Source organism: Anas acuta, chromosome 1 (genome assembly GCF_963932015.1).
Source record: "Anas acuta chromosome 1, bAnaAcu1.1, whole genome shotgun sequence".
NCBI lineage: Eukaryota > Metazoa > Chordata > Aves > Anseriformes > Anatidae > Anas > Anas acuta.
In genome coordinates this window covers 42,227,856-42,255,456 of record NC_088979.1, presented here as the reverse complement: position 1 = coordinate 42,255,456, position 27,601 = coordinate 42,227,856, and the positions used below count along the sequence as shown (strand labels likewise).

General features: G+C 35.4%; 1 protein-coding gene across 4 annotated transcripts in view; it reads right to left on the bottom strand.

Annotated features, from left to right (window-relative positions):
* The window catches only part of PIBF1 (progesterone immunomodulatory binding factor 1), a 119,510-nt gene that overhangs the window by 77,477 nt on the left and 14,432 nt on the right, over positions 1–27,601 (bottom strand). For 3 of the 4 annotated variants that reach the window (XM_068676054.1, XM_068676048.1, XM_068676074.1), the window contains exons 6-11: positions 21,553–21,686; positions 20,102–20,170; positions 19,462–19,570; positions 15,251–15,432; positions 12,441–12,566; positions 10,283–10,381 (exon numbers count right to left, since the gene is read on the bottom strand). In XM_068676054.1, coding sequence (XP_068532155.1) covers positions 10,283–10,381; positions 12,441–12,566; positions 15,251–15,432; positions 19,462–19,570; positions 20,102–20,170; positions 21,553–21,686 — 719 coding nt within the window. The remainder of the gene's footprint in view (positions 1–10,282; positions 10,382–12,440; positions 12,567–15,250; positions 15,433–19,461; positions 19,571–20,101; positions 20,171–21,552; positions 21,687–27,601) is intronic. The other variant, XM_068676064.1, reaches the window with a different exon arrangement.

Sequence of the window (27,601 nt, the reverse complement as noted above, 5' to 3'; positions counted from 1 at the left end):
TTGAAAATGACTCATTGTGGTACCAGATTATGTACTGTAGGAAATAAGAACTCATTTACAAGTGGGAGAAATGCACTCACACTTCATCTGTGGGAATTCACTAGACTTCCCTTCCAGTAAACATTATATTTTAAAATAATGACGGAAAATATGCTTCTTTTAACTGAAGTTTATGAAAAGATTTAGACATCTGGCATTACAAAAGAGACTTGCAAAGATAAATGTAAAAACTCTTTAAAAAATAATTCACAAATAATTTTGCCAAAATATATCAATTTTACAATAGAGGAGGTTGCAATATTTTTACTTATTTTAATGCCTAAATTAAAGCTGTTTAATAGTTTTGTATTAGCAGATAACCATTTGAGACAAAGGACAAAAAAGATTTGATTATTTCACAAAGTTAAAGAAAAATAATACAGGAGGAGGATCAGCAGGCAAACAACTAACCACAAGGTAGCTTTTTCCTAACTTGTGTCAACTACCTTCTGTTTGTCTGCACACTTTAATAATGCAAGTACCTTGCAGCAAATGCACTACTTTAAAAAGCTTTTTCTTCCTTTGAATGGAGACTGTCATCCAGCTCTTGACAAATTTACCTCATTCATCAATGTGCGTATAATGCTTTGAAAAATGCCCAGAACTGACATAACACAGAAATCAGACCCAGAATTCACAACCTGTGAATCGGAACAGTGTGTCGTAAGGGAAAGAATTAAAACCTGAAAACCCAGTCCCACTAGCTTATAAAAAAGTACACCACATGTAAGAACAGAAAAAAAATGTCCTCAACGAACATATAACAGAAGCAAGACAGTATTCCATCACAGTTTTAGATGTGAAAATCTTAAAATTCTTGTATCAACCTCTGCTTCATAGGGACAGATTTAGATTGGTCACACTGTTTATCCTCTACTATGAGGAGAAACAGTCTCTACTGAGTATAGTTGGGGATTTGAGAGTCATTTAAATGCCTGAAGTTAGTGAGCATGAAGAGAAGAGAGAACTGGGCTTCTAACTCACCTACTTACAGCACCATTTTGCAAACACTCACACACAAAAACTTTCTCCCTTTCCCACATGGATTTGAATGGGAAAAATTCTTCCTCTCTCTACAACCCACGGCCAGCTTTGATGTCCCCAGTATAATGCATCCAAGGTGAAATAGAAAGATGAATCTTTCTGAACCATTGTGAAGCTTATGATTTAGATTATATTCCTGGGAAGTAAAAGGTTAATATCTCAAAGAAAAGACAACAAACATTAAGCAAAATTTCAGAAGGAATGAATCAGATGAATCACAGCACTTTTATATCTATTTATCCATGGGAATGGACACCTTCCATGAAACAATCAGAATATCCATGAAAACAATTCCAGATGACAAAGTTCCACATCAAAGCTTAAACTACGTTTTGTACATATACATGCAGTAGTATTTGTTACAATACCAGCTATAAGTTGCATCATTTTGACTATAATTCAAATATAATTTGAATTTAAATATAATTTAAATATTAGAAAAGATATGCAAATAGACTTATCCACTTTCCTTTTTTTTTTTTTAAACCTATCCACTTTTATGTGATGTTGCTCTCAGAGGCCCACTCAGAATAAATATTCCCATCCCAATAAGGTCTTGCAAAAGTAACGGTTTTGTTTTTTTTTACTATATAAAAAACTTAACAATTGTACACTCGCTGATATCATAAAGAACTCAAAGAAGTACTCCTCTGAGACAAACCTGATAAAAACTGGAATACATTCTTGAGGAAACACCTAGATACAAGATCACACAAAAGGGAAGTCAGTCCTTCAGCCCTGGTTTTCCTGTTCTCTCCTGTCAAGGCACTGGACAAGCCAGTCTCATGAAGATAGAAAGCAGCAAACAGGATGCCAAGGGCTCAAACAGTGGTTTCATTAGTTGTGAGCACTACATGTAAATACCATACTGCCCTTCTCCTTTGGGAAGGCCTCAATACGATTAAGATCAATTAGGCATATTCAATACTGGAGGGATTAATGTCAAAGGCAAACAGCTCCCTGCAGCTTATGGTTTGAAAGTACCTTGGCTCACTGATGGGCACTGTTTTGGTAGCGTTCGTGAACACAGCACGAAGGTTCTTCATTTACAGAATATCTGTCAAACAAACTGAGTACCCTCAGTCACAGAACAACATGCTATTATTTTCCTTTTTCATGAGAGCTACTTAGAGGTAACGGGTATCGCCACCATGCATGTGAGGAACTGGCTGAGAGCAGAAGACTTCGGCTCCCTATTTATACCTGACATTTTCGCAATGGTTTTAATTTGATTCTGCAAAGACAAGCTCTGCCCAAAATTCAGCCCAAAGTTCTAATAAACGTTAGTCTCCATGTCTAAACACTTCAGGGAGTCTCCCATGAGTTTACTATGTCATCTGTAAAATCACAAAGCTTCCTTTCTCAGACCACATAAGCACCTCTTTAGGCAAACTGCTCTTGAACAGTTAGTCGTCCAGACAAGAGCACAGCATCATATCTTTTTTCCAGATGATACCCATAACATAGTCACAGATTCAGAAGGTAATTCCAGAAGGCCATCACCCACTGATGCTAGAACCTTTATGGTTACTGAGACACCAGGACTGAAGAAGTCTATACCATTAACCGTCTAGTTCACCCTGAACTTTACTTAGGGTTTTATCAAAATGCTTTGGATGTTATATAGAAATACACATATAGAAAAAAGAAAAAAAAAAAAAAACACTTACAGAAGACCTTATGTTCATAACTTCTGATTTTACAGATTATCAAAATTTTGAGTAACAGTGAAGACAAATACTTAAGAAAAAAGCTGCAGAACACCTATGGCAATGAAAAAAAGATGGATTATACAACAAAATCTTCATATTCCCAGTCATTTGCTGAAATACTAGAAAACTGTAATAGTTAAATGAGTGTCTGAAAATCATAGTAATTGAGACAACCAATTTTACAGTACATATTCAAGTACAGGTACATATTTTTGTGCTTATCTGTGTTAGCTACACATCAAGCTACACAAAATCATCCCCCATACTATTGTACAGTGGTTAGAATTTTCAGATGTGCTATTTTATTTACAATATACTATTAAAAGAGAACTTCTATAGTTTTAGTAAGCTGAAATATAATGATATCTAAATAACCATCATTTGAGTATCACAATATTCATAGCCATGCAGAAAATACAATATCCTTGCTTTAAAGAATTTAGCTTTTGAACAGGAATTATAATACACAGCTTTAGTAGACATATGCAACTAATAATCACTGCAGGAATATATGGTCATGTTATTTGTGAATTGCTTTTCTTCCATATTCTAAAAAAAATGTGGAGTTTCCTTATAAACAATTTATATTCTCATCTGCCATTGAAGTGTTAATCTTTTGGGCTTCCTGATGCTGCTAAGAGGCTTCACACTAAAATTTCTTCAAGCTCAGATGGTTAGAAACACTCCAGAAAAAAAAATTATTTGCATATATAACCTGATACATGTAGCAATCAGAAAAATAACCCAACACATTAAAATCATTGTCAGAAAAATGCTTTCACTTATCTTGACGTTACATCCAGTCTAAACTTTTCAAAGGGACACAAAGCACATGAAGCAAACAGTAAGAAAGCAGTATTTTACAACTTCTGTTCAACATCACATAGCTGTAGCATATGAGAAAAAAAGTCCATGGAGCCTGGTAATCCTGTCTCCAACTAGATCCAGAAGTGTGTATTTTGAGAAGAGCAAGAAAGATGTTTGTGTACTTGGCATCTCTCCCTAAGTTTTCCCACTGGTGTCCAACTATTTCTATCTCAAGAATTAGCTAGAAATTAGCTGAGCTGGATGTGGTTTCTACTTAAGTAGCTTTTTCAGTTTCCCTTTGAGCCCATGTAAACATTTAGCACCTGAAACATCATTCGGTGAAGTTGTGAAGAGACACCATTTGCTGATTGCCAGTGCTCATCATTAACAAGAAGCTGAACACTGTGAATCACAAAAATGTGTGTGTAAATGAGGGATACTAACAATCATATGAAAATCATGGCTTGCCATGGAGTTTTCATTTCTATAATTCAAGATGTATAAGATGACTAAGCAGCAGCACCCTCATATAGAATGCCTCTTGAAGGATCTTACAACCGCTTTTGAAGTTGTTCTAAAAGGACATTCAGTCTTCCCAGGCTATCAAAAAACGTAAACACCTGAAAGAGTAAATAGTTTCTTAGGTACTCAGCATAATAGCCATCACAGAATTTTAACATTGTGCTTTTATTAATCTTAATGTTTTAAGATTAGGTCTAGCAAGAATTGAATAGGTAAAACAAGAATGCATACTTTATGGAAAATCTTTATAAAATTGTAGTCTTAATCTAGGGAAACAATATGAGGATGTATTTGTATTACAACCTTCCCAAGCCATCCTTAATATCTTGTTTAAGAGCTGTGTCAAATGGAACTTCAGTTGAAAGATTTCTAGAGCTATAAATATAGTCATTGAACATTTCATGCAGAGCAAGAGAACAAAGGTAAAAGACTGTGTTCTAGATGTAACAAAGCTCACAAATGCTAGCTATCAGACTAATTTGTAGTTCCTATGAGTCTTAACCTGGCAATTCTCTACCTAGTGTTTATCATTCAAGACAGCTACAGTGAGTGGTTATGGGCTTAAACCATTGATCCTGGAAGGATGCTATCTTAGCTAAGAATGCAAAATGTTGAGATGCCTATTAGTGAACAAGCAAAGATTGCTAGGCATGCCCTAGCAAGTGTGCAGTCTTCCCAATGCTGCAACCTGTGTATTTGATCGAATCAGCTAATTAAATTTTCTCCTTTTGTTTATTAAAATGCTTTCCACTTATAGTGGAATCTGAAGTAAGCTTTGAGGAATGTCAGACTTTTTTTTTTTTTTTTTTTTACACAGAAACATTATAGAAAGAGAGTCACTTCACTCAGAGAGCAGCTTAAGATCATCCATTATGACATAAAGCCTATGGAAACGTATCTTCAGAAGGGAAAAAAAAAGAGTAGCCATTTTGGCAGAAATTAGTGCTACTTCTACAGTCTGAAAACAAACCAGATTTAGTCTCCCAGGAAACCGACTTCTACTTTGCTTCTTTATCATGCTACCACTCCTTCTTCAATGTTTTCTTTGCATTGATTCTGAACTTCCAAGAAGGGGTATTTCAGCAATTTCCATGACATCTCCATCTTACCCTTTAGCTGCACCCTGTAATTACCTTCCTCATCAGGAGAATAAGATGAAGGCAGTTTTTAATGAGAAGTGTGTAGTAGATACACTGACTATGGTTGAAATCTAGACTAGGTCTAACAATGACAGGTAATGGCTCAGCTTTATTCTGATACAAATCTTTGATGTTATCAAGATATACACATCACGCTATAGAAGTCACAAATTATCAGAGCAACAACAAATGATTATTACAAAAGTATTTTAGAATATACTGCCGATGTTAATTGAAACTGAAAATTTTATGCAGTAATTTCAAGATCTATGTAGCTTTTTGATGCACAGGATTGTAAAGTACTTCATATATAAAAATCGCAGTCATGTCTAGGGAGTAAAAGGTTACGGCAGTAGTTTTTATATTGGGTTATGGCAGCTTTGGCAAATAAATACTTAGGCCTGAAGGTTGTTATTTTTAATTAATTGTTTAAAATATTTTATACAAACATTTTTGAAGAGATAATAGGTTCTTATTTAAGCATGAGCAGTAAAATACATTGACTTAATCATTTTATGATTAGACTCCTGTGATTGCAGTCATCAACATCCAGATTAAAACATATTAGTAAAAGGGGCAAATAATTACTTTTCATGTTTCTATTAAAAATGGATGTAAAACGTAACAAATGCTACCTTTAATCACGACATTCCTGCGTACTCAGGAAAAATGAAAAAGAAACATTTACTTACTCCGTAAATTTATCCAATGATTTTATCGTCTAAAAACTAGTTATCTCTAGTCTTGTTTAAAATTAATACAAAAGGTATAGGGATCTTCATTTCACTTAACTTAAATACCCATTTTGTAAACAGGATTGATCACCTCTCCTGATCACCTACAAAGTTTAAGACAGATGACTAATGCCAGATAGCATTAATCTCACTTCCAAATGAATTCTAAAAATAAGAACTATCATTACGAAGAAAAAAAAGACAAAAGGGGGAAAAAAGATTCTAATATTTAAGATTCAAGGGCAGACTAAGTCTTCAAAATGCATACATGCCCTGCACCTGACTGGAAAGCATTAAGTAGGTAAACACCACCATATAGAGAACTCTACTTTTTTTTTTTTTTCCTACTTACAACTACCTAACTTTTTATTCTACTGTGCTCTTTACTTGAGAAAGGCACTTCTAAATAGAAACACTAAAGATACTCCTAGAGGTGTTTTCCTCCCTTAACAGATTATTCATTACTTAACTAATAGTTTTAAATGGATGAGCTATATAAATAAATCCAGAAATGTTTACACAATAAGCCAAAATCTTTCGAAGTCTTTGTACAACAAACCTAAGACTAAACTATTTTTTGTAGTCATCATCCCGTCTTTGCTCAACCCAACTGTAAAAACATCATATTAAAATGCCCTTTCAACATCTTTGCATATTTAAATACACTAAAAAAATAAGCCACATGTACATACTTAAAAATATCTTATTTCCTCATAGACAGAGGCAGTAATTTAAGCCCTCAATTAGCTTTCATAAAACAGTTGTGTTCTTTTTTTTTTTTTAATAGTGCCTACTGCAAGGTTGAAGGAATGCTGTTGCCACTACAAAGTTTTCTTAGTGTTCTTTTTACTACATGTTTATTAATTTCTCTGTTTTTTTACACATCTCATTTTATCATTCCAAAAACAGAAAAAGAAAATCACCTTGAGTAGCATACCACATTAGCAGCAATGAACTACCTGTAGCAGAATGTAAATTTTCTTGTTTGGTCACAAAAAAAAAAAAAAAATCTTCTAAAAAATAAAAATAATTTTAAAAAAATCACACCACGTAGGGATTTCCTTTGTATTCCCAGTAATGCTGATTTTTTTGTTTGTTTTGGACAGTTTCCACAGATAAAGCTAAGCTGTACAGCTCTGGAAAAAGAAATGACACTCCTTGAGTTTTAAAGGAATTCTGTGAAAGGAAGTGAATAATCAAAGGCAAGAGGCAGCTCTTGTAGTACCCTGAGGAGAAGTGCTCTTGCATGAGTTTACCCCATATTAGACTTTGGATTCCACTTTGAACACCCTGCCATGGGAGCCATTTCATTTTGACCTCTAATCTTACATGAAACTAGAAAATTTAACTAGTAGGAAAAAGCAATAGGAAGCAAGGCTGGTTTTGTTCTGTTTTTCAGTCACTTTCCTCCCCTCTCTCTGACAAGGACCAGGAAGGGGTTAACACAGTCAATATTTTCAAAATAACACTTGAGAAATATTCAAAAGAAGGAAGAGTTAGAACATATTTAGTATCTACACTTAGCTATGTAGTAGAAGATGGAACTATTAGAGTTGCTCTCATTCAACCCTGAGACTTCCAATTGAGTTAATGTAGCTTTAAAATTTGAAAACTTCTAAGTCACACCACGAGCAGTTTGAGGCAAAGTGAAAATGTCTCCATTTGGTCAGTTTTCTAGAACGTGTAACATTTGCCACGGTTTAAGCCAAAATATCAAACCTGTTCTTTCATTGTCGCACATAAATGAAACACGCATTCTCACAGAGAACTCACATCTGTGTATTAGCAAGGGGAGCAACAAGAGAGCGATGTTACATCCTGACATCACAGTGATCTACTTTGAGGTCAAAACAACCAATTGTTTATCAGTGTAACACTTCCACAAATACTATCACTTCAATATTTTATTGGTATTCATAACTGGCTATTTACAAAAAGGTATCACAGACATCAGTAAGCAGAATGAAAATAACTGCACTTGACTAGAAAATTGGCTATTAGTTACACTTCTGATCACAAGATTTGCCAGGGGCTTTATTTAACCATAATTCAGGCCAGTCAACATTCCACATACTTCTGAAGCTTTCAAACATGTTTGTTTATACAGATTATGATACCAGTGGTAACTATGATGAGTCACCTTGTTTTCAATAAAGCAGAACTAGCAGTTATAATCACTTAAATATAGAATTGGACAACATAAGTGCTCCTTTTTTATTGTTGGGGATTCTGGTTATATTAGATATTATTTTTTTTTATCCACAAAACCATCATATTTCCACAGTAACTTCAGACTTTGGGGTCTTAATTTATTTATTCCATCTCATCATGCCAACTTGCTACTTTGCAGTTCATTAGGGTAGATAATTTGGAATATGTAAAAAGCCACAGTCTTGACACCTGTACTGTGGTTAGCAGGGATGCAATTAAAAAAAAATAAAAATTTAAAGAAGTACGTCTTTTTCATTGTCTCAAGCAGAGTTTTCTTCTTTAAAAAGCATAGTCATCTGAGGAGTAACCTACTTCCTTAGCTCCAACATCAGTACTCATCAACTTATTTAAAGGGAAGAAAGAACTTATGAATAAAAAAAATTACAGTAGGATGGAGGCATGAGTATGTATCAAGATGATGGTAAATAGCATATTACTAGTTTTCTTATTTTTCCCCTTTAAAGAGGGAAGCTTATTTCTCAAAAACCTTCAAAATTGTTTCTTATGTTTCTGATTACAGGGTATCTTCTCTTTTCAAAAAAGCAACAGTATGAAAAAGGTAACATCATATAAATGGGAGTATAGCAGAACAGAAAAATATTTCCTACATGGCTTTTAAATTTGAAAATATAGTAAGAATTATAAAGTTGGTACTTCCATTAAAAAAACAAGAAAGCATACGCATTCAAATTATCATAAGCTAGACCTATTTTTCCAGAGAACTTCTAGTTAGATATGAGTTCTGCAAGTCATAGTGAGTCATAACAGTGAAAGCTGCGAGTCTCATCAGAAACACACAGTTGACTTGTACTAGCATTTTAGTTTGGTTCAGGAGATAAGTTTTGAACCAAGTTTCCTGGTTGTGCCCAGTCAACCAGCTTTGATTTCTATACTTAGATTTTTCTGCTGGAGCTGTCATCTCAAAGTTTGCTAACTGAATTCCTTTTTGAGAATCTAAGAACACCTATAATGCTTTCAGCCCAAACTAGAATCAACCTGAAGTCAAAGCCCTGAAGCTGAGCATGAATGTCATGTCCCCTAATCCACCCTATTTACTCTAGAACTATACCTCATGTTTCACACCATTAGACTGTGCAGACATTTTTTCATTCCTTTGTGGTTAATGTTGGGGCAGTGATATTTCTTTGCTAGTATTGCCACTGCAAGGCAGGAGTTTTGCATAAAAAAAAGGGCTTTAAATAATTTGTGCTTGTATTAAATTAACACTTCATCTGATTACTATGTGCAATTAAAAACAACTCCAAGCAAAAAAAAGTTCACATAACTACTTCCTTTGAGTAGATGATAGGGTGGCACACTTGGTTAATGCACTGACCTTTTCTTTTTGGAAAAAAAGATATACACTAAACAATTAAACAAGCCCCAAAATTAAGGCCATATGACAAACTTACCCCGAACAGCTTTGATTATGGTCAATCGTTCTTAAATACGCCATAATTTACTAATACTAATAATAGCTGATATTCTAAATTTGCTGCAGAGCAAGAAGACAGACAGCAAACCAGCAGAGAATCAGTCATAGTTCCCCTATCCCCATGTGAACTGCACTATAAGTTTGTACAGACCCTGTATTTTATAGGCTGACTAGGAAAGAGGGAGAAAAGGGAGCAGTAAGAAAAGCATGTAGCAAGCTAACGCTTTATAACTACTGCTCTCTATCCTCAGTTTTAGAGAAATTATTAATTGAAGTCATAATAAAAGGTGTTTACTACTTTCAACTAAAGACAAAGAGGAGGTTAAGAGTTTGAGCACTGCTACAGCACAGTATGAAATATATCTTTTCTTTCTACAAGAGGCATAATTAAGGTTGCATGTCTTTACAGGATTGTAGGAGGTGAATCAAGCATTCACATTGTTACTACACTGGTAATGTAAAAAAAAAAGTTACAACTAAAATTAAATCTGTAACTTCATTTAAACAAAATTTTTGCAATTGAAATTATTCTTCACAAGCAGAAAGCCAAACCAGTAATTCCTCTTACCTAAAACTCCTTGGATATAGGTGTACTTACACCTTTAGATTTATTTATATGCATTTTTAAAAGATACTTACTGGTCTAAGAGTTGGTCATATTTTCTTAAAGCATCCTTTTCAGCAATAACTGCTCTTTCTTTTTCAGCAACAGCATTATCTCTTGCTTCTCTCAAATTTCTGAAGGAAACAGAAGTATTCTGTCAGTATTCTGTTAGGAGAAAGACTTTTGCTTCATGGAATACTACTGACTGATCCCAACTCCAATACTACCTACTTCAGTTTTAATAGAGCAATAGGGGGCTGTCTGTCTATATGCTTATCCATTACACTTCACATTACATTCATATATAGCAACAAAAATGAAAAATTTCCGGTTCTGAAATTCTGAAAACAATGATCAAACAACCTAGTTACACTTAGAAATCTATGAGCAATTTGGAATATGAGAACTATGAATTTTTTTTTTTTTTGTTAGGAATTCAATACATTCCAATAATTTTACTGGGTACTTCACTGAAACGTAGGGGAATGGTGCCCTTCTAGCTAAGATAATTTACAACTTTTATGATAAAGAAGGAAAAGATTAGCCAGGCACAGAAATCCTACTTCCACATGCAACTAATTGCATAGTTAGTCATATAGGTTTTGCATATTGTGTTTTCTTCTGGTTTCTATCACACTTTTATTGGATCCCACCCCACCCCTTATTTTAGCTTCTTGGACTGACTCATCCAAGGGTAAAACAACCACCAATAAATTCAAGGAAAACATCAGTCCCGTCAGATTTCTCAAAGTGAGAAGGAAAAGAGTTAAATATTAAACTAGCTTAGTTTTAATACATTTCTATGCTTTGAGCTTTAAGATAAAACCATTATCTTAGTTTTATTTTCAGTCACAGGCAATCAGCATCTTATCATATCACATCACTTCAAACTGTTTTGCTCCTAATTTGGGCTTCCATTTCTCTCAACACTGAGGGGAAAGCACCATCTTTTGGTGACATTTTTTCAAAATTAATTTATAAAGAACATGCACTAGAAATCCTTTTTCTTGTGAAATGTGAAGTCAAATATAAGCAATTTACACTTCAAAAGTAACTATTTCAAAGCGAGAAAAAAAGTGTAAATTGGTTCCAGATGCAAAGAAGATTTCCTTCAATGTTGTTAATTTTTTTAAATGATACATAGACCAATGTCAAAACACAACCAACAGTCTAATAATTCTTTGTAATTCAATATAGATTTGAACAGAGGAAGTGGTGCGTATGTATATGTGCGTATATATACATTTTACACTTGCAAAATTACAGAGTGATGCAATATTTTTAATTAGAAACTTTCAGTTGCCTGGAAGACAGACAGCAGGAGTTATGCTCTTTTTTTTTTTTTTCACTCCGCAGAGCAATAACAAAGCTACCTATTAGAAGAACAGATGCTAATGCCACAAATATCTTTATATTATGGTTATTTTCTTTTCCACACAAGACACAATGAGTTTATAGTGAATTGTTAAGTGCTCCTCCCATTTTAAAGGGGTACAAGTGGCAAAAAAACAAGCTCAAAAATAAATATAGCACCAAAAGTCCAAGTCCCTATAGGGAACCCTAAAGACTTACATAAATGCCTAACACCACACATAATTCCGTGGAATTTAACAAGACAACACAAAATACAGAATTCAGTCCAGAGGTCTTTGCAGGACTAGGATCTCCTTCAAAAGATGATTTTATAATTTACAAGAAATGAATGCTTTTGTGAATGATAATTCTCTAAGTCTCAAACAGATCAATTTTAGAAGTGTATCAGTCTTACTGGTTTTTCTCTTTATTTTTCCTGCTCTGCTTTTTGCATCAGTACCTTCCTTTCTAGTTTCCTGGCACATTTTCAAGACTGTCCATACAGCATGGCATGTAAATCAACACATTTTGTATGAATTAACTAACACTGTACATCTGAAGAAACTTAAAACCACTGAAGTTTATCTACAAGATGACTTCTAATATTTCTTTTCACTAACACTGTTAATGTCAGTCATTTCATAATAAATTTAACACTTATCTTTACTGTACAAATTTGTTTCTTCTTAGCTTTTACAGGATTTTCATTAATTTTATAATTGAACTTAATTTCTCACACCTTATTAATCTCTCATTAAGCCAGTCAACTAATATTGTACTCCAGCACAAAACAGTACTTGCAAGTTTGTTTTAATTAGCTTATTGCCACATTTTATCTACCTGTTTTCACGTTCATACATCTCTTTTGAAGTGCTTCGAAGTTGTTCTATTTCTTGATTTGTTTTCAGTCTTAATTGTTCCAACTCCTCATGAAGTCTCTTTTCATATTCTGTTTTATAGTGGTCCCTATGAAAAAAAAAAAAAAACAAAAAAAACACAAACAAATGACATAGAATCATAGAATCATAGAATATCCCAAGTCGGAAGGGACCCATAAGGATCATCAACATGGGAATTTAAAATGAATTGCATGGCCAAAATATCAAAGCTTCAGTTGCAGCAGTACATTTCACAGTTTATTTTGATTATTATTCATTTTCCTGCAACTTTGCTTACATGACATACTAGCCTGTCGCTTTGCAAATTTACTGAAAATTTTACCAGTAACAAGAGCTTTCTACAAACTTTACAGTATGTGAAGTTTCTAATGTAGAAATCCTTTGTCACCCTCTACATGAGTGTTTATATTAACCACTTAAAAGGATTTTTAGTTACTTACTTCCCAACATTTTCTAGCTTCTTCATAAGGGTAAGGGTCAGTAAACTTAACTACAATACTGCCATACTGCAATATTTTGTTGTGTGCTATTTACACCTCATCCTAGGGGTAAAACATTGTAAGAAACACTGAAGACTACGTGCTGTTGAAATTTGCAAAATAAAAAGAAGAGATTTACTTATTTATCCTGTCAATATTACAAATAAATTAACTAAAATAAATATGTATTTTTAAGTAGCAAATATCAGAAGATTCCAGGATAAATCGTCTCATTTCAGAGTAATACTGACACTTAGCTACTGTTCAAGAATAATCAATCCACAATGAAGCCACTGGTAGCCATTACAGGTCTGGAAATAAAAGCACGTATATGAAGAAATATGCATTTACAGCCATAAAAGGTTTTCGATTCCTTTGGATTTCCAGTTGTGGAATACCTTGTACTTTTTAGAAATCAGCACCTGAACTGGCCAAAAACTTCCTCTGAATTGAGCAAACGCATAAAACTATTTACATATTACAGAACGTATGCTGTTCAGGTTTTCATGCTTTTTTTTTCTTTAAATTAAGACACTGAATTTGAGGTGGCTCTTCGGAGTAAATATTTCTCCCTTCCTTACTCAAGCGCACCACTCTATAGCAAGGTATTTTGTGAAGATCTTTGATACAATACAGAAGTTAATGACCCAAAAAACACACTGCACTGAAATGCACATTAGAATTTTTTTTTCCCATTCTGAAAAGAACAGAAAGGAAACAAATGCTGAAGATCAGGATACAACTCTTACAGAATCAACTAGCATTATCATCGTCTTTGTATTCAGATGGCAACGACTTATTATTGTTACCACTTGCTATTACCATAACTACTCATCATTTCTACAGTTGCAGAAATTATACTTCCCTCCAGTAGCAAGACTGTTCAAAGTCAGGAAGGTTCACTGAAAATTTTAGAAGAATCTGGAAGAGCCCTGAACACCCCCAGTGATGTCACAAGAAGACAGTTAAAAGTGATACTTATTTTTATGGTAACTAAAATAAACAAGCGATACCACTTGTTTAAAGGAAATATTCTAAGTAAGCAGCTTGACAGACCTGCTAAGCACCTTTTAATGAACACTGAGCTGCTGCTGAAGCAACTGTAGGGAAAGGAGTAATACTTAGACTTCTGGTAAGCAATACAAACTGGAACCCCATAGCTGGTAATTTCAGTAGAGTGCTCTTATATTTCCATTTAGATTACGATTTGTCTTTTAGTTGTGTTATAGGAGAGTCGTATTTAGGACACTTCATCTTACTTATGAAAGGACACAAGATTTATAGATGCAGTTTGCATCTTGCTGATTCAAATAGAAGGAAGGAAAGCTGAACTGGCTTCATACTTGAAGCTCAAGAGGAGATTCATCCAACCCACAGCTGTTTTGCTAAGGACCTTGTTAACCAAAAAAGGGCTGTATGTTCATTAATGAATTACATATAGGCAAATACCTGATATCATTTTGGGGTAAATTTTGAAAATATTTGGGGTAAATTTTGAAATAGTATTTTTGTTATCTAGATGTAGAGAAATGTAGATGATCCATGAACTGGATAACCTTGAAATTTGAATAAGAAAAATCTAAATGTGGTCTAAAGTTTTATAGTACAGTACTATATTTGTAACATGACATATCAGTTAATAATGTACAGGATGTCAAATCGGAAATACTACATATGCCAATATCAATTCAAATAGCATAAAAATTGGACACTATTTACCACATACATGTAATGAATGACTAGCACACAATGGTCAATTTGTTTCTCTAGGCTAACGTTAGAATATCTGTATTCAGACCTGAGATATGAAAGACTGAGAGCTGATACGAAACAAGCTATGTCCTATTTTAAACATTTGTGAAAATTAAATATATTTTATTCTGTAAAAATGGTTTAGATTATCTTTTCAAACATTCCTGTTTTTAATAAAGGTCATTTGTCAATGAAAGAGGTGAAACATGCACTTAGAATAATTTCTTTTTTTTTTGCAATTAATTACAGTTACCTTACTTTACTTACTAAAGAGCATTGTTGCTGTAAGCTTTCAGTACTGAAACCTTCACTGCTGTAGTCTTATATCAAAGTTTTAAGAAAATTTTCCTCATGTATAAATACACATTAAAAGCATGAGCAGCATTCTATTTCTAGTTACACAAAAATAGGCTAGTTTTCTGGAAGCTAATAATTTTTATTTTAAAACAGGATTTGTGCAAGAAACAAGGTAAAAGTTAAATAATGACTACTTGACAGAAGTGAAGACACACTAACTTACCTGGACGCAACATATTTTTCATACATTTCTTCCCTAGCTTTTTTGGCATCCTCTAACTGAACCTGAAGTCTTTCAAGACGATCTTCTTCATGTGCACAGCGAACACTAAGCTCCATGTTCTGGCGATTAAGATAATCTTTATCTTTTTGCAACAGGTTTAGGGATTGTTGTATGGTTGTCAGCTATAAAAGGCATTAAAAAGAACACTAACGTGAACTTCTAGATAAATATTTAACCAACACACACATACAGATTTTTCCCTTTTGACCCTATTCTATGAAACACTGAAACTGAAAAAAAATATATATAATCATGTTTAAGTTGGTGAAGTTCTACACTCAAAAAAAAGACTTTTCATAAAAAATTGAAGTTTTATTAATTTTCATTATTTATTTTTGGTATTTGGCACCTGAAAAGGTGTAAAGAGCCCCTTAATATTCCTGTGTATCTTTAACAGTTAGCTATTGAATAGTAATTGCACTGAATAATACTGATAGTACTAAATCAGAAACGGTACATACTAAATATGTTCGTTCATACAAACCCATCATCATACTGGCTACAATACTCTAAGAAATATAAGCGAAGGGTTTAAAGGCAACAGACTGATTACTGCTCAATAAAGAAAAGGCAAAACTGATAGTTGTGGGGCTGAACTATGATTGCCACAGACAAAATGTTCCAGGCCAGGACCAAGAGCAAGGATGGCTATGCATCAATTTTTTTCACCTTTGTTTAGCACAGCATTGCTACAGATAGCTGTAACTGGTCTCCACATCTATTTGATATTAACGTTGTCAGAGGACAACCACAGAGCATAATGTCACTTGTGCTGAGTGGTCCGATTACAAATACAATAGCAAAAGGCACTTTTATCAACTTCAATAATTCTGCAGTTTAAGCTCCCAAGGATGTCACATGTCAAGTTAAAAGAATAATAAATTAATAACTTATGAGAAACACGTCCCCAAAGACATGTAAACATCCTGTACACATTTTAAACAGAATTCATGCCTCCTGAGTCATAAAAGCACAAAAAGGTTACTTAAAGGAGATATTTGAGTCACCCACAAGAAGCAGGTAGTTTAGCAGCTGAGAAGTCATAGGGAAAAAAGCTCTTCAGGCACAGTTCTCTCTATTTGACCACTTGCTGAACATGAACACCGTTGAGGATAAGGTGTAAATGCCTATCCTATACTTTGTTTTAAGGGGAAAAAAACACAAGACTGTCTGCTCTCTCAAAGTAACAGGTTATATGTACAATCTACAGTGATGACAGACTTTATGCATTATTACTTGAAGAAAAATCTAGAAGTTCATAGCCCTCCAACTCCTCCCTCCCCTGGAATATACACTGTGTAAACACTTACGCCTGAAGTGGTATTTTAGTTTAAAGTGGTACTATTTTTTTTCCTTTTAAGATTTACTTAGTATAAAATTAATAAAAAAAACATTATTGCTGCTACACCTCAGCCCTTGATGCCTTCATACATCTCCATGTACATGACAATGCTTTCTTGGCCATTGTTGCAGGATGAGAACAAACCTGCATTTTGATATCCCCTTACAATGCTAAAACATTGATGAAGAAACAGCTTAACAAAACCTTCAGATTGCTATGAAAGAGAAAATAAAAGAATTTCTAACAAAACATCAAATTGTTTCTTTTTTTTTTTTTTCAGAAGATCTCTATAGCTACCTGCAAAATTAGGCAGACAAGTACTCTTGTAAGTGGTAGCTATAGTCACCACTTAATGTGTAACACTGTTCAGAAACCCTAAGGAACACAACCTCCCTTGAATTCTCTAGGAAGTAATTGGTCTCACTACGCTGCCACTGTCAGTCAGCAGAGATCCTCCACTTGATTCTTGCCCAGACAAGTACAAAACTCAAGAATAACCTTCTCATGCAGTGTCTCTTACGTATCACATTAAAATAAATTAATAAAATTCACAAGATTTATTCAGAATAGCTAATCAATTTTTTCCCTGTTCCTTTTGGTGTTTCCCAGTAAGATTTCTGTACATAAAACCAGCTTAAAAAGTAGCCTTAGTTTTGCACTGAAGTTGCATTGAGCTACAAATCACCTGAAAATTATACAATGGTAATTAGAAACTGATGAAGTTTCTTTCTTGAGATTCAGTAAAGCAAAAACAAAACATCACCTTTCTCCCTCCTGGAAAGCTGTTGCAATGTTACACCTACCTCAGAGAAAAACCCTTTAGTGATTTTTAAAGTTCTGGATGATTCACTCCTAACTAGCTAACTTAAGGTAAAAAACTAATCCTGGAGGTTCAGCGAACAAATCCTCCCTATAAACAATCTAGATGCAGAAATAGTGATAATGGATACTAAGCAATGAAAGCTTGTACTGGTATAAGCAACCAAATCCTATAGATAAGCCAGTGGATTTGGAAACACTCTCCATATGTGTTTCTGAGTTCCTTGACCCAAAAGTTATCATACGTGCTCAACAGGGTGCCATCACTGAACCACTGTGACCCTTGGATGAATAAACTAATGAACTGAGAAGCAACAAATGAATGTTCCTCTTGACCTAGCAGGCCTCTGGCTCTTGGAAGGAATTTCTTTTGTGAAATACTAGTGCTACCAAACGGTAATGTTTGAGACTTGTGTGAAGTGACTGACCTAACGGGAATCAGAACTCACTAGAACCCTAAGAAAGGTGAGAATCCCTCTGTATCTGACAAGGCATTTATTCATCTTCCCAACAGAAACACTTTCAAAGACTAATGGAGACACATCGAAAAAAATAAGTCTACCAGCCTAGCGGACAGCCCTGCCCAAAAGGCAAGCAGCACTGGAATTCTTCTCGTCAATGGAAAGAAGAGGTCCAGAGCAGCAGTGTTTTTATTCCTGACACAGTCCTAACTTCTGCAAAGTGAAGGAAATGTCAGTAATGTTTCAGTTACCTAAGAGTCACAAAGAAGAGAAAACTATGTATTCCACATATGCGACAAAACAAGCCATACGGTAGCTCTGCCCGATCGTCACTACTGGTCAGAAAGATTTAAAGTAAATTGTAACTGGCTCTGCACCTTTTGATAGAGGGGGCATACTCATAGCATTCAGCCTTTGGACTACTGAAACAAAGGAAGACTGAGCTAGAGAGCTAGGAACATGGTGTGTACACACATCCAGGGAAAAACACACAGCATATGAGCCATGTTGAGGGAGCTGGCTGATATTGCTGTGAGGGTGCTCTCCTGCTTGGAAGACCATAGCAAGTAAGAGCCTTCTGACAGCTAGAATCCATATTCAAGGTGAGGACCTAGGGAACTATGAGTTGGTCTAGTCTAAACTCACTCCCTTCAAAGATTACAAAGCAAATCCTCCTGGAAGACATGTCTACAAGCATGGAGGAACAAGAGACTAGAAACATCTAACATGGATTTACCAAGATCTGGCAAAGCTGACGAGGCTGGCTCCCCAGATGGACAAACAGCTGTCAATGTCATTTACTTGGACTTTTGCATAGCTTTCAGATGCCTCCCATAATAAACATTTTGCCAGCAAGATATGGCTTGCATAGGTAATAGGTTGAACAAATTGAACATAAGCCACAATTGCACCCTGACAGCAAAGAAAGCCATGTACCTACTAGGTTTTTGTACCAAAGCTCCCCATAAAGATGGACATTAACATACGGTACCAAGGCCAGAATTCTACCAAGATGGTCATAAGCTACAACACATGAAGGGGCTCAGAGAACAAGGTTTTTTTGTTTGTTTGTTTTCCCCTTCCTCCTTCCCTAGCTGCCAGAAGACAAATCTGGACAGGGAAAATCTTATTGTTATCTTCACCTATATAATTGGAACACAGAAACAGGACCAGAGTCTCGGAAGTGCATAGTGACAGGACAATAGGCAACAGCAACAATCCGCAACACCTCTGACCAGGTTTTACAAAGACTTTTTCACAAAGAGGACAGACAAACAATGGAACGGGTTGTCCTGAAAGGACACAGAACGCCCACCCTCAAAGACATTAAAAACTTGACAAAGCTGTAAACAACCTGACATAAAGTGGCTCTACTCTGCATGGAGGGACTGGACCAGCTGGCATCCCAAGGGCCATCTTAATACAAATTATTCCATAGTCCTACAGGTGCTTACAGACTTGACTAGACAGAGAATCAAACTCCCAAGTTGAAGAAAGACAATTACCGAAATACGAAATTTAAAGTTTACCTCTTTCGATAAATCATTTCTTTCTTTAGCTTGTGCTTTATGTGACATCTCTAATATTTCATATTTTCTTCTGAGTTCTGACAATTCATGTTCAAATGCATCACGTTCACTGTTAAAATAAAGTGAAATTATTAGACACGTAAAATGTAATGAACAGGAGTCCTATGCTTTAGTTATTTCTCAGCCTTCTTTCAGTTCATGACACTGAATTCTACCATCAAGTCACTCACAGGGCAGCTAGTGTCTTATTATAGGGAAGAGTTTTCTTCATTTAAGTATTTAAGCAATGATTCTAAATTACAGTATACTAATTCTGAATCCCTATCCTAAATTATTTCATCCTCTTCTGATTATTCTTCTTTAGTGTAACTTTGGGCTGTACATTTCATTGCTAAGAGGAGAAATGTAGGTACCCTCATCTAACCTTCCAGTTTTGACAAGATTTTGGTGCTATTTCCCATGATAATTTAAGTTGGATAAAAACTGAAGTGACTTCATTCCCATATTCCTAATCACACAGAAAGCGAAGCACAGTTGTTCTCAATTGCTGCTCTCCCCTGTATACAGTCCCTTGATGCCAGAGGAAGTAACTCTACTCTTCTCATATTTAAAATATACATCAAACATCTGCAAAAATTACCTTGGTGTCCTGAATAACAGTGCTTCCCATATGCACAAAGAAGCAACTCTGTCACCACTGTATCTGACCCTGTCAGAACAGTGGAATGAATGAGCCAGTGAGCCTGCAGTTTGGAAAAAAAAGCTGACCACTTTTATATTAAGCATAAGCATAGCTTTAGAACTGAGATAACTTGCATTACACCAGAACCAGAAGATTTAACGCAACATTTTTAAAGGCAGAAATGAGCCTGGAAGTGATTAACTCCCGCAATGCTCCCAAATATCCTGATGCAGGCATGCCAATAGTGCTCCTTCCCCTCCTCTTCGTCTGTGCCTACCTAGATGAATACAACCTACTCTCTCAAATATAGTTTTGGCACGTTCATTCATGCCTTTTTCAACTCAAGACTATTTTAAATGTACACTGTTAAACACAGGGGCCATTCACAAGAAAGTTATTACAATCCACTTAATAAGATGCAGTTGCACATGGGAAGCAAACCATAGCATCAATCCATCCTATTTGCAACAGGCTTCCAGGTAGATTCCAAGGTTGTTTTAGTATATATGGCTGTGAACAGTTATCCAGAAGACAGACCCTCTTTCAAATGAGTTAGTGGCACAGTCATTTGTGTCAATAACTGTACCTGAGATTATGCAGTATGAACAACAAGGAACTGACAGGGTGTTTTCTATTCATAAACCTCATTTTTGAATCCATTTCCCAAAAAATCTGCCAAAGGCCAGATTTCATGTACTCGGAAGCAAACTGAAAAAGCCGCTGGGGAGACAGACTGTGAAGTATGTGTCTGAGTGTATTTATAAAAAGTCTATTTTCACTATTTTGCTTTTGAGATGGGCACTCAAACCAAAGGCAAGAACCCTAAAATTTGTATTTTAAAAATGGAGACGCTTGAACTTTCTGTAGTTCCACAAAGGTTTTCTTACGATTCTCTGATGAAGAGAATCTTCAAATCTCAGTTCTCATAACTGCCCTTTCAGATTTATGGTTGTTAAACATGTTAATGTTTAAATTGTTAAACATTAATTCCCAGGGTCCTACTCTCTTAATTCACTGTGTGGGCACCCCGCAGTAGAGCCCTGGCCATTTTGTTAGATCACAGCTTTTAAGCTCTAAAAATAGTATTTTTCCTAAGACTTTTGTAATTGACAGCTCTCATTTCTATAGTTGCAATGCAACAGGTAGGCTCTTCTGAAAACACAGGAAATTGTTGAATAAACTTTTAGGAAGATAATTTGATGCACCAGATTTTAACGTGTTTGTCATTTCATGACTGCAATGTTCTATGCGACATAGCTGAGTTATTAGTGGACAGGTAAGGTTAAATAAGTGGCACACATGAGCCAAAAATCATGAAATGAAACTTCAACCTTGATTGACTAAACTAAAAAACTTTTAATCTATTAATATTTGTGTATTAGTAGAACATGAAGTTTAGAGATACCTACCATTTTACTTTATCATAATTCTCTTGTCTGTAATCACCTTGTTGAATCATCTGCTTGGTATCAGCCAGTTCCAGTGTTAAACGTTGGCATCTAACCTCAAGTTCTGACCGACTCCTCCGCTCATCTTCATAGCTCTAGAATGCAAGACATTTTAAAGTGACCACAGCTATACTTAGATTTTCTTAAAACAATCACAGTCCAAACGTTGTGAAGTCCACTTGTATATATTCAAGCAGTAGTATTTTCATTTGTCAGTCTTGTACACACCACAAAGTAACCAGCTATATGGATTGTCAAACTTATTTTAACTGTTGATTAATATACCTATTTTTTTCCTAATGCTCTTGTCCATTAGCCCAACTTCTTAGACCAGTAGCCCTCATACACGTATATCCTACACATTTGTAGGACACTGGCTGTAACAGGACACAAGTCACACCACCTATACGACATTTTCAAAACCAGTCTGCTTATGACGGTTGGTCATTCAGAAGCTTTGGGAACTTCTGTCAAAATTTCAGCCTTAAGACGTGACTATAGAATCAATCGTTACTCCACTGTAAATTAATTTTGCAGTCAAAAACTGCAGTAAGTACTTAATTTTTCAAAAATAAATTACAAGCTATGTTTTAGACAGGCATATAAAAGTCTTTAGCTAGTTTTTAATAGGCAAGAGAAGTTCACAACAACAGGCTATATAGACAGCAGGACATATGGAGTGGGTGAATCCTAGATATGGCTTCCTAGGAGGAGCAAATACAAGGATAATATTCAAGGATAGGGATGGAAATGTACAAAGAATGCTCTTTACCAAACTCAGAGGCACCATAAAGAAACCCGAACAGAATGTCTTTTGGAAAAAAACACCTAAATGCTTGTTAGACATTACAGAAATGCACAACTGACCTACTAATCTTACTGTAGGTATGTTGTTGACACATATACTTCACAAATTCGCAACTTTTACTTGCTATAAAATCACATAGATCACAATTTTACACAAAATCACAGCTTTAAAAAGTTTTTCTGAAAATTCTGGAAGAAAATCAGTAAGAATATGTAATCTATAGACACAATTGTTATCCATCCTAATGTACTGATATATGTTGCTTATTTTTAGGTTTATCCTAATTAATGATATACATTAAGCAAGCCAGGACTATAGAAGAGTGTCTATAAGTAATTAATATGCCATAATTTCTAAAGATAGCATTATAATAACAGTAAAGCCTCTGTCAGATTTTTTTTTTAAGTTGTTGTCTACCACTTAAATAGAGTTTCAAATATGGAACATACAGGTGCAAGTACAAGCGCAAACATGACTCATCTTGCAATAGGATACGGTGGTAAGGGCACTTGAAAGTTAAGTGCAGACTGAAAGGTTAAGTTTTGATACAATTCCTTTGTAGATATCCTGTGCCATTCCGTTACTAATATCATGCTGGAATTTATACACCACTCACAGAGTGGGCTATTAAAACTCCTACAGTCTTACAGATTTAGCACCTAGAAGACAATTACCAGAAGTATAAAATTAAAATTGGTGAACTACAGATGTGTTTCCAAGCACATCTCCAGACAAATCTGTCATGAACATCTCTAAAGCACCAATTAGAAGTTAAATATCTGCAAAATTTGCACCTTCTAACACCTGAGACTTAAAATAGGATTTGAATTTTACTCAACAAATCAGTTGTTAATGTCATGATAATGTCAAGCTACAAGATAGCTCAGGCAATATGGGGACATTAAAGTCTACTTTTGAAAAGTGATACCAAGACATATTTCAACTATCAAACACTTAAACACGTAATTAAACATAGGTGTTTTTTTTTTTTTGGTTTTATTGTTTTTCAAGATTTAGAGTAATTCTTGAAAAAATACTAATTCTACTGCATAAATCATAAGATCCCATTACGTGATCTTTTAGGTGTGAAAGGAGCATTTTAATCACAGGAAAAAGCAGCAACAAGGCAAGTCAAACATTCAGGCTATATAGACTAACACAGAGAAAAGCCTACAGTATGCATAACTCCAGGTAGCAGATAAACAGACTTCTGGACTTCTATAGCAATACATCTTAAATACAAGCAATCAAGCTGCCTGTGCTTAGGAAGAATAAGCTCTGCTTTGAATGCGATGAGGTTAATTTGGTTTATAACATTCGTATACCCTGAACTGATTTTAAGATCTCTGCACTGGAACATCTTTATCTTTCAATTTATCTCCAAAAGATAGCTTGGACGTCCTGATGAACATGTCCTGCTGAAGCAGAAAGGGGGCTTTTAAATGGATCAAGATACTTTCAAGGACCTGAACTGGAAATAACACCAATAAATAAAAATAACTTGTTTAAATAAGCTGACAAATCTTAACAAAATGTAAAGGATAAACATTACTTACTTGCAATGGAACATGATTATGGTGATCTTACCAACAACGCATGGCTTTTCTTCAGATTCTTACTAACTCTTACTACTGCACACAGTAGCAACTCAGACTAATGAGGTGGTTAAAACAAATGAACCTCTGCTATATGAGATGGGTAGGCATACATTGCCTAAAGAAATTAATAGAAATGTCCAACAGACCCAGTGTTTAACCAGAGCAGATGGTTTCTAGAGAGCATGAGAAGTAGTCCCTACCAAAAAGTATTTCAATTTTCTTTACAAATACTGTTGATAGGAAGCTGTTTCAAGCAAAAGATTCTAATCTTATATAATCTGCACCATTTTAAACCCAAAGCAGATACAGAAACTAAAGATATAATGACAGACCTCAGTTTTATGATATTAAGCTTCGCTTTTATCCTCCATCTGGAATGAAGAGCAACTTAGGGTAGTCACTGAAACAAACACGTACCTAAATTCCAAGTACAAAACATGGATGACATACTTTTTGAACAAATTCAGTGAGACATATTACGTGCTAGGGATTTACTGATCTTTTGAAAGGCCTGTGGGGATGAGAAGATAAACAACAGAAATGCACGAAAAGATTTATCAGCCAATCAAGTAAAAGTAGTATGACTTCACACTATTGACAGATAAGCCTGTGAAAGAAAGTGATCCTGCTTTTAAAAAGCCTATTTCAAAGAACTTCATCTTTGAAGGATAACTCACACGAGCTAGCACTTTCTATTCATATTCTAAAGTACCTAAAAGCCTCTGCAAATGTAAAGCTACTATATCATTGCGATGTGCAAACTCCTTCACTATTTGAATGAGCTGCTGATTCTTAGTAAAAATGGCATTTTGTTTCAATTTGTTTATTGGTCAATACAGTTTTTATTTGAATACAACTGTCCAAACAACAGGAAAATGTTACGCGTAACTGGATGAATAAAACTTCTGTTCTAGTATGTTGGTATGAAATTGGTAATCTGCCAAGGACTGTAGATAGGACACTACCTGCCATTAAAAATGATAAATGAAAACATTTATCTACTTTCAAAACAGTAAAGTTCTGCAAGAAAGGTAAGGATGGCCTTTTCTGCAAAAGAAACTGGCGGAAAATAACAAGCTCTTTTTCTTTGGATCTGAGTTGATGAGAATCTACTCTTCACTTAGATGTTCTCAGATGAAAAAAGTCCTTTGGATCATTGCATTAGACACCGGAATTAAGCTATTTGGTCCTTCTGAACAACAACCAGCAATCTACACAAGCCAGAGTTTTCTATCAAGAGGTAGAAGAACATTAGATAGGAAAGAGAATTTCAATAGATACATGAGTTTTCCTGAGGCTTGAAAATGTTAAATTGCTGCCCTGAACTAACAGTTATTGGTAGAAATTCTTTCTTTGCAGCTTTCTTCCTGTACAAAATAAATGTTAATGAAAGAAAGGAGAAACACAGTTAACCCAGAACTGAAGCCTTATTTGTCCCTTCCAGAGAACAATGCAGAGGCAAAGTAATCAAAGCACCACTAGAAAGCAATGGTGTTTGGGGAAGGCTTCTAGCGTGCAGTCTAGTTACAGATGTGAAACCTTCAGCAGAAATCTTAGGGAACATGGTGTTTCTGGAGTGGCAATAGCAGCCTCGATTTTACAACTCAGCCAGACACATCTAGTGCCAACTGACCCTTTGGATGCAATAGCTTAGTTTGTTCTTTGAAGGCCATAGAAATGTTTTTCTTCCAGCTGGGAAACATTATCACACAGAAAATTGTAAGATCTGTCTAGCAAAACCTGACAGCTACTAATCCCAATTCAGAGACGAGGTCTTAGAAAAGACCTTTGGCCTACATACGCCCAATTTTGCCTTTCAGCTACCCAAAGCTTTTAGATAACTGTCAAACTATAAATTTGATTACAAGTCCTGAAGGCAACTTTACAGAAAAACAGTTATAGCTACAGAAAGGAAGCCCTGATAAAATTGTATCAGGGCTGAATTCCTGGAAAACATTGCCAAGAAACTTGTAGCCAAAATGAAGAAAGCAATATTTGATCTTCTAGAGCTACAAAGAGAAGCAGAATTTCCTTCTCAGACTAGCAGTCTTGAGAGAGAGAGAGAGGGAGGGAAGTAAATTACACCAGTTTGAGTAAAGGCTCTAACCACTCTGGAATCAAATGACTCTGAAAATAGTACCCTGCTGTTCAGCCTGGCAACACCCACATCAGAAGTTGGTTTCGTTTCTGGCAAGCTCCTGGTAATCTAGCTCTATACCTGGACTTTCTTTTTCTACCTGTATCTCCAAAGGTGGCAATGCCAACGTCATTCATTCGTACTTGAAGTACTGAGCACTGCAAAAGGAGAACTGAAAGAAATCTGTCCTATACACCTGATAAGAGATCCATCAGCACTAATACACAGGAACAGCACTTTCACAAGTTTCACCACCTCCCGCCAGGACTGTTGCTGCTGAACCTGAAACCAAGGCAATTGTGCCAATCTAAATCACAAGATGCAATGATTACATAAAGAAAGCCACCAACGAAGCTGTAGTACTGCTGAACTACTTGTATCAATCACTTAAAAAACAGAAAATAGAGGCAAAGATCTTTTGACACCAGATGTGTTTATCAGATTATGTTGCAGTGCTAGAAAAAAAGCCTTCAAAATTTTCCTACCAGTCCTCAGAAGCAGCTCCCCACCCTACTGGGCCTGTGTTAGATTCAGCAGGCTTTGATTAAATGCTAACTGAAAGCTGCGACAGACAATCAACAAGAAAACTCTGTAACAAAGTTGTAAGTTTCTTGCTCTTACTGCTCTGCATATGGGGAATTAAATGAGTGTTAACAGAGGCTGATAAACACTTCAGACCTCCAGTCCTTTTTGAACAAGGAAAGTATGTTTTCACATACCGAAGGGCACAAAGGCAAGTGATAAATACTTAAAAGATGCCTTTTGTAGCCTGAAATCAGAAATAATTTTTGTTCTAGTACAAATAAATTTATGAAATTGCCTATAGAGAAAGAAGATGCAGATTCGTCAAGTCTCGGACAATTAGTTCTTTTACAAGGCTACAATGACAATTCAGGTTTTACAGAAGCAAGGTTCCTAGTTAGTGCAGCTGTAGACTTGTAAGCTCAGTTGGCTGAGTGGCTATAACACCAGGCAACTGTACTGAGTTTCCCAGTGCTCGTTTTTGTGTAAGGCTATGTCTGCTTTGCCAAACAAGCTCCTTCCTAAGCAACTCACCTAGTTCCAACCCCCCTGCCATGGGCAGGGACACCTCCCACCAGACCAGGTTGCTCAAAGCCCCATCCAGTCTGGCCTTGAACACCTCCAGGGATGGGGCATCCACAGCTTCTCTGGGCAACCTGTCCTAGTGCCTTTTACTTTTAGAGTAAATATAAAGTTTTTTTTGTTTGTTTGTTTGTTTTTGTTGTGTTTGTTGTTTTTAACTCAATTGCCCCTCTTTTAGTTTAAGCCATTACTCCTTGTTATATCACTATACTCCCCGATAACCCCACCTCCTCAATTCTGTACTGGCTAGATGGATTTCCTGGATTTCCTGTGAGTCTATCGCTAATTTTCTCATATTTCTTACGTCTTTATTTCTGAGTAAATATCTACAAATATAAAACTTATGCAGACCTAGTGTTTCCG